This window comes from Anser brachyrhynchus, assembly GCF_964034855.1.
Source record: "Anser brachyrhynchus genome assembly, chromosome: 3".
Taxonomy (NCBI): Eukaryota; Metazoa; Chordata; class Aves; order Anseriformes; family Anatidae; genus Anser; species Anser brachyrhynchus.
The window spans coordinates 9,769,990-9,782,318 of record NC_137696.1 but is presented as its reverse complement, the minus strand read 5'-3'; the positions used below and the strand labels follow the sequence as shown (position 1 = coordinate 9,782,318).

At 38.0% G+C, this 12,329-nt stretch overlaps 2 protein-coding genes across 3 annotated transcripts in view; both read right to left on the bottom strand.

Annotated features, from left to right (window-relative positions):
* Positions 1 to 963, bottom strand: part of RTN4 (reticulon 4) — a 46,842-nt gene extending 45,879 nt beyond the window's left edge. For both annotated transcript variants that reach the window (XM_080587504.1, XM_080587505.1), the window contains exon 1: positions 837 to 963. In XM_080587504.1, the coding sequence (XP_080443630.1) occupies positions 837 to 948 (112 nt within the window). In that variant the 5' untranslated portion in view covers positions 949 to 963. The remainder of the gene's footprint in view (positions 1 to 836) is intronic.
* Positions 964 to 1,010: 47 nt separating this feature from the next.
* CLHC1 (clathrin heavy chain linker domain containing 1) overlaps positions 1,011 to 12,329 on the bottom strand; it is a 55,677-nt gene continuing 44,358 nt past the window's right edge. Inside the window, exons 20-22 of the mRNA XM_080586770.1 lie at positions 8,324 to 8,376; positions 3,868 to 3,927; positions 1,011 to 3,453 (exon numbers count right to left, since the gene is read on the bottom strand). The gene's annotated coding sequence lies outside the window, so the exon portion shown is untranslated. The remainder of the gene's footprint in view (positions 3,454 to 3,867; positions 3,928 to 8,323; positions 8,377 to 12,329) is intronic.

Sequence of the window (12,329 nt, the reverse complement as noted above, 5' to 3'; positions counted from 1 at the left end):
TCTCAGAAAGACGTATTGCCTTGTTTTGTAACCACTGTTCAAACCCAAATATTTGGGGATAGGGTGTGTTGCACTACTGGTACTGGGAAGGCTATTCTAAAATACCATTTTCCAAACAACTAGAAACCTCCTAATTTCCAGTCTTAATTTGTTCAAGGCACATCCTTTTCCCACTATTCCCTTTACTTTAAACTGTTCTTTTCTCTGAATTTTAATTCCTAACCTGTTTAAAGGGATACACCTTGTCCATTCATTGCCTCCTTAAGCCAAGCTAGAGCAGCTCTGCTGTCACCCTTTCCCTTGCTGCTTCCAGCAGCCTTTGCCTGCACCTGTTCCAGACTCAGTTTGGGCCAGGTGAGTTTTTCAGAAGGATGTACAAAGACATGGCTATTCCCTACCTCCACCAGGCACATCTAGAAGGATCATGGAAAGTATTTTTATAGCAAAAGTGAAGACAACACCACGGGGAGACAAACACCATGGGGATACAAAATTTCACAGCTGGTGAATAAGCACTTAACTAAAGACCTGTAAGGTCTTCAGACTTCATTCTGCCTTTCTTTCCCCTTAAGATTTTGTATTTTCTATTGACAAATTGTCCGTGTACATTTTCAAACCAGACCTTTTTACAGTGCTGTAAGGGATGCTGCAGTGGCAGCAGGATGGATGGACGAAATTAAAATAAATGTGTTGTTAAACATAAAACTTGGAAGTTTCAGTAGTGGCTAAATGCTATTCCTAGTTGTATTGTTACAGCCAGTGGACTTCATCGACAGAACTAAAGCCAGAAAAGGCCCAGGAAAATTAAGACATAAACTTGTCTTCTTTTTACTTACCTATTGCTGTATCTACCCAGTGTCCTACAGCAGCTGCCACGGTGCTGGTGCAAGCAAAGAAGATGTCAGCAATAGTGTGCTCCTCCTCCCAGCTGGCCAATGCGGAGCACATGCGCAGGGGAAAGCGCTCGCTTCATGGCAGAGTCGAGTCTCAGAACATTTTAACACTTTGAAAAAGATTAAAGTAATAAAGTGCATTAAGAAATTAGTAACAATCTGGTGATGGTTTTTATCTATGCAAATACCAGGCCAGATTTAATGACTTTACAGATGAATGTAAGTCTGTGATCTTCAATGGAATTTTACCCCATTCACCAGAAGATGACTGAGCCTGAAATATTTCATAAAAGGAAACTTCAGCTTTTCTGTGTACTCATTTATTACATAATATGAAAGTACACTTTTTTATTGTAAATCTGCACTTTTTGTATAGCAAATAGAAATATTTTGAGTAAGCTCCTTATAATTTCACCAGAAAATCTCATTTTCACATCTCTTAGTTAAACAAGAAAATAGAAATTTTAACATTCCATTAAAATATACTTTTAGGCAACAAAGTACTTTTAATACTTCATAAAATTCTGAATACAGACACAGTGCTGAAAGTAATTTTAACATATCTAGCCACAGTGATTTTTGGTCTTCTACAAGTAGGAAAAATCTATATATAATTCAGTTGATTTTATCAGAATGCTTAAAAGCAAATCCATCATCAGTTAAAGAGAAATGAAAGGGATTTTTATTTAGGGAAAGGAAGTGACTAAAGGTCTTGGAGGGAAACAGGAAGGGAGTTCCAGATTGCCTAGGCAAGTCAAATTAACAAGTGAGAGGGAAACACAGATCTGCAGTACCGAACATATACCGCAAAATACCCTTTCTTTTAGCTCTCAGAAAAATATTTTACTATTATAACATGAAAATTGTCAGCAAGTAGGAATACTTTGCAGATATTCATCAAGCTAATTTACAGATTTTCATGAGATGTTTTCACATAGCAAACTTAGGAATAAAACCATTCAGTTTGGTGTGTTTCTGAATTTCCACAGCAGAGCTGACAATGGCTATGGACTAGTTGTATTTTCATCTGTCCACCATGACCTTCTGCCTGATCTTACACAGAAGCAATATGATATCACAGTATATCATCGACTAGGTAAATAATTGTGAGGGGACAAATGCCGTGTTATGCTGTGTCACAGCAGGTTCAAACAGGAAAAACATTTAGTCTCAGGTAGCAATTTAAAAACCTGGAGTTAATGTTACAGGGACAGCTGGATTTCTGTCCCTCATTTTAAGCTCAAAATATGATCCTCCAGATTTCAGACATCATCTCTTTATCTCTGGAAGGATAAAAAGCGGCAGTGCCTTTGCTTACAGATTATGCCTGTGCTGCCGTGCCTTGGGCATCAAGCATGTTTACCTAGCACTTTTGTCTTGGTTTGAATGCTTGCTGTACTTCTTTTCAAGATCAGCAGTGGGATATTTTACAAAATCACTCCTTAGTTTACTAATAACGCAGCATACTGAGGGAAAAAAATGTTAAAACAACAGCACAGAAGGATTGCCAGCTCCTGATGGTAACAGGCAGGTTTGCTCTATCAGAATTTTCTCTAGGGCCTGCCTTTCAGCCTGGTCCTCTGCAATAATTAACATTTTCTTGACAGTCACTTTTTAAACCTTTTATGTTCTTTTGTGTTCCAGGCACTTCCTATTCTGGGCTTGTTACTTTACTGTGAGCTGACTTAAGTTGAGCCAATTTTTCTACTTTTTCCCCTCCAATATCATCTTGAAAAATCAAAGCAACCCATTTCTACAGAAAGGGTCCGTATAGCCCCGTCAATATACCGTATTCTGATTTAGATCTGTCACAAAAAAATCTTTAAAACTTCCTTCAGCCAGCCAGCCAGTGGGGTGCTGCACCACTCCATCTGCATAGATGAGACTGGTTTAAGGACAGCTCCAAATTATGTCAGCTGGCACAAGTGCAAAGTTACCACCAGCTGTAGCTTTAAATTCCTGCATCCAGGTAATTTCTGCCCAGGCCACAACTTGGTTTATTTAAGCTTCCATTCAAAGGAACCAGCTGATAACATTAAAAATGACATTGCAACAGAGGACAAGAATCTATTTGCTCGACCATTAAACTATACCAGCATATGAAGCATACCAATGATAATGCACAATGCTCTCCAGCAAACAAGGCTATGATCTAAAGTATTCACCTCATTAAACCTGCACAGGAATTCAACTTAAATTGGATTTTGGTCTGACTACTCTTTCCCTTGCAAACGAACCATTACGCCTAAAATACCGATTTTATGCCTTACTGATGTTGTGGGACCCTAAGCAGTGATGTCCTTCCACACCCAAATAAGACACTGTTTACACTGAAGAAAGATAAGACTTCTGTGCAAAACCATTCAAACACTGTAGCACTTCCATGTTCCTGGATAACCTTCTATCTAAGTACTGACCCCAGCTAAGGCTACTTCACTTGCATGACTAACAAGTTCTCAACAAGCAGATAGTGGGGATTTAAAATAAGTATTTTCCTTGAAGTCCTCTCCTCTCTGCCCAGTCAGGGAGGTGACGGTTGGACGCTCAAGGGAATACGCTGCTGTGAATCAGAAAAGTCCTTAAGTGAAAACAATTATTACATTCTTACATTTTATTATTACAGCAATTCAATATATTAATAAGAAAGTTAATTAAATAAATGTATCCATTCACACCTTAATAATAGTGTATTAGGGACATAAAACCATGGAAGTGTGGCAGAATGACGTGCACTGAACAATTTTTAATATCACTATCAAAATTCACCAGGTCACTTTAGAAAATTTAAACATACAAGAATGTGAAGTCCTCTGAGACTGTCTGTGAACATTCACAAAATTCTCTAAGGAATCAGAATGAATGGTGCAAATTTTTCAAATTATCCAGAATGCAGATAATTCCCCAGTTTAGTTTCAATATTGCTACTATTCAGTCCCTCACACCTCTAAGAAATAAAATTAAATTATTCACTTACCAGTTTGGCTGCAATCATTCAGACTCCCGAGGAACATAAGAACCACCAGCTTCACTGGACCTAAACACAAAAAATCCATTCACTATTAATACCTCTTGCAAGCAGATCAAGGTAGTATAATAATTACTTTTTATAATGCATGATATCCGTTTATTATGATATCAGTATCATAATGCATGATATACGTTTAAGCATAAATGCTTAAAATCACTATCAAGTTTAGGTCTCAGCATCCCTCAATAAATCTGTACCCATGCATGTGTCTACACTGAAACGTTACAGCCTTGATACTTAGCCTTTTTTTAGGGCTTTATTATGGCTCTGTTTTATGCAAACATCCCACATACTGTAATTAATGTCGTGAACCAGCAGTGTTTGTTCCCTGTGTGCCTGGGGATTCAATGGAGGAGAGTCCACTGATGCCCAGTACCTTTCAGGTTCTTTGGACAGACGTATTTGTGATGTCCAATTCCCATGGAGTGAGGAAAGGAGGATGTACTCATTACCACACAAATAAGAGCACAGAAAGAACAGTTTTACAAGCTACAAGTGTAGTTTTAGAGCAGGAACAGAATTTGGATGGCATGTTGCAGGCTCAGAGTATCTAACATACATGCTCAACCACTGATTTCTTAACTTGGAGTGTACAAGCGACTGAGCTGAATTAGCTGAACAAACTAATTGAGGAAAATGTGTTCCCTGCATGTTCAGGGGAAGACACAGGTGGCAGGGGCTGACCTGGCAGCCCCACCATTCTGATTCCAGATGCTGAGCTTGTGATTCTGCTAGCTCAGTGACTTGAATTTACAATTCCAACAGCAAGCATGAACTATCTGAAAATATAGCAATTTATTCACATTATTTTAATAGCTTTTAAAAAAATAATAAAAAAAAATCTTGGGAATTCATAAAAGCTATAGTAATTTGGATTTTTTTTTTAAGGGAAAGCATGTATACTTTAACTTAGAAATCAATATTTGCTCTTTTTAAGCATTAATATTTACCTGCTTAGGAAAGAAACAGTCTGGTAACCAACATTCAGGTTATTCCTTTGGCTGCCGAATATGCCCAGGGAGTAAAGAGACTGAGAGTAGCAACATTGTCGCCATTATTGTAGACAAAACTGATGGCACTGCTACTGGAACTATAAACCTTAAGAAGACGGGGAAAGTTTGCTTTGGAAACAGTACTGATTTTAAATGCCTCACATTTGAAAGGAATCAGCACAGCGTCTTCTACCACTTTGCTCAGTGCTTAATAGCTTATGCCTTATAACTGTTTTTATCAAACCATAGCAGCTGGAGTCTTCACACAGGTCACAGTGGTGTATGGGCGTTTCAGTGCATTTTTGACTTCCAAGGACAGATGGTATAGCACCTTTGGAAGCCAACACCGAGTCTGTGACTGCTACATCTTTTCTTATGAGCGTTTAGGGAGCTCTTCCTTTTATCTGGGTCAGACAAAGATAGGATGACTAAAAAAAATTTCAACATGACTACCCTGCTTTCTGAGTACCACACCAAGCTGATCAAACACGGAAGCCCTTTATCTCCCTCACCTTTCCCCACATAAAACAAAAAGCCCACCACCACCACCTCGAGCTTTTGAACACTTCGGACAATTTCGGCTAACTATGGCAGTAGTAGAAAATTCAAGAATATCAAATTCCTGATAGCTTTGTAAAAATCAGCAGCTGCCTAAAATACAAAGAGGTGACAAGCTCTCCTGTGGAGAGTGAGCTAGGGAGAACTCAGCTGTTGCCCATTGTATTTTGCAGCCATCAGCCAGTATGCAGTTTTTATAAGCATGTCTGTCTCTCACCCAGATGGCAAAACCATGAAGGAGGATAAGAGACATGTAGAACAACTGAACATATTCCAGTATACACTGTAAGACCTGAAGCTATGGGAAACCTGAATTTCCTAGTTTTACTGGTTTTAGAACTGGTTTCTGACTGTTGTAGACAGGGATGAATTTTACATGAGTCACACCAGTGGAACTGTGGTGAAGACTACCTAGGTGCAGCCACAGTTTTGGCAAGAGCAGAAAAAAAAGGAACACAAATTTTGTAGACCAAATTCTATCCAATATATCCCATGAAAAGGAATAGAAGCAAAAGGAAAAGATCTGGGAAAAAAATAGCACATTAAAGAAGTTACATAGGGCTATCTTATTGCCTAAGAAAAATCAAGGTTCTTCGGGTTTTCTAAGGCACAATTCTAGGCAGGTATTGCTTATTCTAAGCTGTTTAAAAATACATTTTTTTAGTACAAAGACAATTTTTACTTTTCTCATTGTAACTTGTGAAAAATGTAACATATTTCAGTAAAAAACAACTACTTGAATACCATATATCATCTGTTCAAATTACTCCTTCAGTACAGTTAATTAGCAAATTAACTGCTTTCATTCCATCAGTTAGAAACAGGTTGCTAAACAGTGCAAGTTTTAATATATGAGCCTGAAAATAATTATAACTTGACCATACCCTGGGCAGAAGTACCTAGGTTAACTGAAAAAAAAAATTATTCTGACTTTAGAGGTAGCTATTTGTTATTTGTTTCTCATCCAAATCTTACCCTCTTAAAGCTTTAGTAAATTAAATCAGAATTTAGAACCAGCAGTCTTTAAGATTTATCCAACTAAATCAGTTCAATAGAGTTCTCGTAAATTTTGCATTGGGCCATTGGAATATTGAACAGATTTGTCTGATGGAGCACGTTACAATCTTTCTGAAGCTAATATAGATGATCTAAGATGGCAGATGTTGTCTACCCTCAGAAACTACTGTAAAGCCAACCTCACTGTGTGATGACTAACAGCTTTCTGACATTACACCATAGTACTTTCTTTTACCTAGGGGCAGAAATAAGACATACACATGGTATTTCTTACAGTGTAAAACTGTTTTGTAAGTATCCCAGTTAAAAAATAATTAAACAAAAACAACAGGCCTGCTGATTGCCATTTCAAATAAATCTTTTCCATGATAGGAAGATATCCTCCTTGTGCCTATTCGTTAAACCTAAGAATTCCTCTATTTTGCTCAATACTGTGTGATCATGGATGATATATAGACAGTTTCCCCATACTATGGCATGTTCATGTAACTGATATGATGGCAAGATGTACCTCTGATCACTCGTGGTCTCTTTTCAACACTGATGCAAGTGTCATCCTTACCTTCTACTCTTGTCTCAGAAGAATCCTCATATTCAGCCTACTTCTAGCCAATTTCCCTCAAAGATCATCACTGGTATCATGTCGCTTCTCATCTGACTTGGTTTAGCCCTTACAGCTTGAAGTTCATACAGATGTTCAACATTTGTACTGAACTCTTTCTCTGAGGCAAAGTATCCTTTATTTTTCTTCCAGAATGTAGCAGAAAGAAAGGTTGTAAGACATTCAGATGCATATGCATTTCATCTTAACTACATGTAATACTTCATTAAAATTTCCATCCTGTTTTTTTCTGCAAATTGGGTGATGGTTACTATCTCTGCAGACTCAGTCTCTCTGCCATGATCTAAGGCACTTATTTGAAAATCTACTGCTATGGCTGCCTCGGGATGTTGAACTTTTACAAGTAATTCATGCATCCCACTGCGGGATAAGAGGAAAAACAGCTGGGAGCAGTCAAAAAGGGATGCTAAAATGGATGAGACCTCCAGCTGGTGATGCACAGAATAGAAAGATCAGCACTGGCAACTGGCACAATCTAAAACTATCAACTTTCGTTCCCCCAGACTAAAACAGTCCATGACTGGATAATTCTTACTCCTTCTTATATCATCCATACAGCTCCAACCAAATAAAGGTAATCATTTTATTCCTAAAAGTAGTACATGATATAATCTCCCAGAGTTTTCAGAAATGGCAAGTGCTATTTGAACTGTTTTTTAATAAAACCATGTGCCCCTATATAAATATGTAATATATCATGCATTGATGCAATTTTAGATCATTTTATGGCAACTGAATGGCATTTAAATTTTTGTCACATTTCTAAAAATATGCAGTTTTTAAACATAGTATGTTAGCGATTTTGTCTACCTCCACCTGGAAATTTCATTTCAGATCATGGTATTCCTTCACTTCATGGTATTCCTTCATTCCTGCAGTATTTATGCATCTATAATTGTGTGTGGCACATATATGTATATGCAAAATATGAGCCAAAAAAGTTAAATACGCTGTCTCTAGCCTGATGGGCTGTTTGTTTTTGTTTTATCAGGTTCATGTTTACCCTTCCAGAATGCCCAGGCATGCCAGCCGAGTATCAAGGCTCACTGGATTATGCAATGTCCTGGTATGTTAAAAAGTTGGTTCCTCCTACACACAGTTCACAAGGCACAATACAACAGGTGGATGAAAGACCTTGCGCCAGGGTGTTTTGGAAAAATGAGGCAACAACAAACCAAAGAGGTCAGTGGAAAAGCAGCAGTTTGCCACCTACCTTTATTGGTTAGTTGATTTCTCTTGCAGATGTTTTGGATTTGCAAACCAGATCTAGAAGGAAGCAAGAAAATATATACATGCATCGAGAAAAAAAAAAATGATCCTCAGTGAGCTAAGAACAGCATCTCATAATGTTAAATTTGAATACATAGGCAGTTTAGAACATATAGCATATATGTTCTGCACTATATATTATATTATAGCTAATTGCACACACTTCTGTGCGCTCTCTTCATTTGTAAGCTTCTAAGACAAAGACTGCATAAACTCTTATTTACAGAGCATACCACAACAAATCCACAATCCTGATCACAGCCCCTGTATGATACACAGATATTACAAATACCTCCTGCCAGGCTGGCCTTATATTTTTCTTTTTTAATCAGGTTTCTCACAGCTCCACAGATAAGCCAAACATATCAGCTGAAAGCACAGCTGAATGAGGTGCCAGTAACCCCCAGTAAAGTTCAGAAGAATCACTGTGCCCATGAAGTTAACAGCACAACATGTAGAACAATTTAATTTCTATTTATTCAGCTTTAATTCAGGCTTCATGTCAGCACATGCCTGATTTGTTTTAAAATCCTGAGTACAGGCAACAAATAGCTGTGTGGAACATGCGTATGCAATGTATGTAGCCATATCACCTGGGGCAACATCACATGGGATTTGACAAGATAGGCAGGTTTGGGGTTGGCAATACTCGGATAAGGAACACACAAGATTACTGCAAGAGATATTGTTGGGTATTTGTATTCTCAGTGCTGCTACACCGAAACTCTGATGCCAGTATAAGCTGTGTAGTACTCTTCCAAAAGTAATGGCCATCTAATATAGCGAGCATGAAGAACGGCTGGCTGTTCCTGTTGGTGAGCCCGAATTAAGTCATTTTCTCAGGAGAAGCAATGCAATACTGAAGCTAGGAGTTTAAGGGCTTGTCAGCGATGGTTACGTGGGGAAGAGTTTGAAATGGCAAAAAAGGGAAAGTGGGAATCTATGTACAGAAACTGTGAATGACAGCTGAGCAAGTTCCCTGTGCTTTCCAGCCTGGCAGGGAGGAAAAGCCAAGCAGTGTCATTCAGCAGCAGCTGGAGGAGAAAGAAAACAGGCAGAACAAAATGGAACCTGCGTCCCTACATTTTCTGAAAGAATGGCCTGTGGCCAGACATGAGAGGATTAGGAGAAGAAGAGTGAAATGAATCATGACTGCAATATACAGTGACTGTAAAAATATGAAGACCAAAAGGAAAGGGCAAGAAATCCCCTTTTCTGTCACAAAAATAAATGAGGCAGAAAAACAGTGAAAAATCTAACTTCAGGTTACCTTGCTGTACTGAACATATTAGTGGCTTGATTGAGTTTTCTCTCAGGTATGTGCATGTAAGTGTCACCACACTACAATGCAGTTATTTATAAGTATCTGAAGGCAAGAAGACTAAAATATTAAATCTGGTGCAAGACAAATCCAGTTAAAGTATTTTTAATAAGATGAGGACTGTCTTTACAGCTTCACCTTCCATTCTGCTCATTCTAATTATATACAGATATTAAAATAGGAAGACATTACACTAAGTTAAACAATATTCTGAAAAAAACATGTATTCATTTAATGAATAATAGCAAATTTGAATCTCTGCATTTATGCACACCACTCAGGTTAAGCTTCTTAGACTAAGAATTCATCCTCAAATGACTATTAAGCAAAAAAACCCCACCCACAAATATAAGCTGAAAAGACATTTGAATGTATAATAATAAACAAAACCATTATTACAAAGTTAATGTGATGAAAGCATTTGAGAAGGACTCCACCTAAAACCTAGAAAGCACAACAGAGCTGGGAAAAAGTATCAAGAGGTATTCAAACTAGGAAATGAGCAGCTCAAGAGATGCAGCTATTTAACTCATGCAATAACATTGCTTCTTCAGATGATGCAAGTCTGATGTCAATAGACTGGTATGATGAAGTAAGAAACACAAGTGAGCTAAACTGGCAGGGGTCTGGGAATGTGAGCAGCATGAACCACAGAGAGGGGAGTGTGTGTGGGGGGGGAGAATACTTGAAGAAAAAGAAGTGGGTATTATCCCAGCATAAAGTTACCAAAGTTACCAGCACTAATGTAATCCTCAATGCCCACAAGGCTTTGAAGTGTCACAAGGATAGACCTGAAACCCTGCTGCATCTGTCTGAGAGCTGCAGATCGCTAGCTGAAGCAGCCCTGCAGAAATCATCTCCCCCATACTTCTCCAGAGGGAGCTTTTCTTCTATGCTGCTCTGCAGTGTAAGGAGCACAAACTCATTCTAAGACTACCACAGCACTTTGTGGCAGATTTATGTGCTCGTGGCATTTGTAGACTACATTGTTTTCAAAAGATAACCCTGGAAATGTGTGAAATCATGGAAATATTTGCTTCAGGAAAAAGTAAAGTGACCCTTAATTTTTACCAACCTGGGTAAAAAATAGGTCTAGAGAGTTTGCATTATTTATTTAAGAGAATTGTCACTAAAATCAGACACAACCTTCTTGTGCAGAATCATTGAGAGAATGGGAGAGAATGGAAGAATGCAGAGTCATGGAGAGAATGGGAATTGGGAGAATTAGCTCCTCAGCTTGTACAGATCCAGGCTGTTTCACTCAGATCAATACACTGCTGGGAATTAGTGGCAGCTGAGAATCTGGCTTGCTACAGTTAGGCTTAAGTAATTCAAAACTAAATGAAACATGGGCTCTCTGAAAAGCAACGTATCAGAAGATATCTCTCTGCAGAAAAGTAACAGTCCAAGCTGAAGTCTGACACCAAATCCACCATGCATCACAGAAACATTGATGTAGATTGGACCATCTGACTCCCAATGTCCACCTTCCCAGTGCTTCATTCAGAGAGCCAAAAGACCATCCGCTCTTCACATATCCCTACACCACAAGCCAAAAAAGACTTCCCAGTACCCTACAACAAGTAGGTCTCTTCACAGATAAACTATAGAAATACTCTACCGCCAAAATTAGAGACATTTTTTCCTGTTATTGTCTCTGTTGCCCTATAGCAATCTTACTGTGTGTATTTGAAAAAGCAAAACCAAATTGGGAATACTACTATTGTTCAAACTTGAGCCCATATTCCCACTACTTTAGTAATCCTGTTTCTATTTGGGATGGTATGCAACACTGACACCAAAGAAATCAAGAGACGGATTTAGTAGGACCATGCTGTGATCTCAGGCTGACAAAGAACAAGCTCTGTAGTGCAGAGCTCTCAAGAAAGGGCTCTGTAAAGTCTAAGAAGGCAAGAAAAAAAAATCTTTAAAGCAATTATTACTTATAATTATTTTTTTTTAGGTCTATGAGGTTTTGAGTAGCATACAATTTTTTATAATATGTGGCTTTACTATTAACTTGTTTTGAAAATGAGTGTTGCCAGTCCCTATATTTTTCAGAAACTAATGGAATGGGATGTGCCCATAAAACAAACTTTAACTGCAACTTTAACTGCACTCATTTTCTTGTATCTGCAAGTTTCATCTAATTTTTGCACTTGATTATCAGCTGAAGATTCTCCTGAATAAAGTCTACATATTTCTAAGAACAAGCAGTTCAGATATTTCTATTCTAGTTATCAACCATACCACTAGAACTGAAATAGCATCAATTAAAATTGTCATTGACCTCTCACAGAGTACTGATATAAGTGCCATTCTCCCCTTGTCCCAGCTGCTTTTTATACAACGGGGTATTTGATTTCCTCTGAACATTTGATTGAAAGATGAAACCATCCAATGTTTCCAATTAAAAACAGCTTGTGTTCTACAGTGGATTTAACTACTTCATTAAATCATTCATTATGGGTTTTCTCACTGCTCTATTTTTTATTCTTTCCTTCAATCCATAAACTTTTCACTTACAGATCTAATAAAATCATCAGGAAGCTTAATTTTCTGTCATCTGCCAGTATGAAAAAGATGTAATTAAAAATCATCACCACTATTCCATCTGCCACTTCTGTGC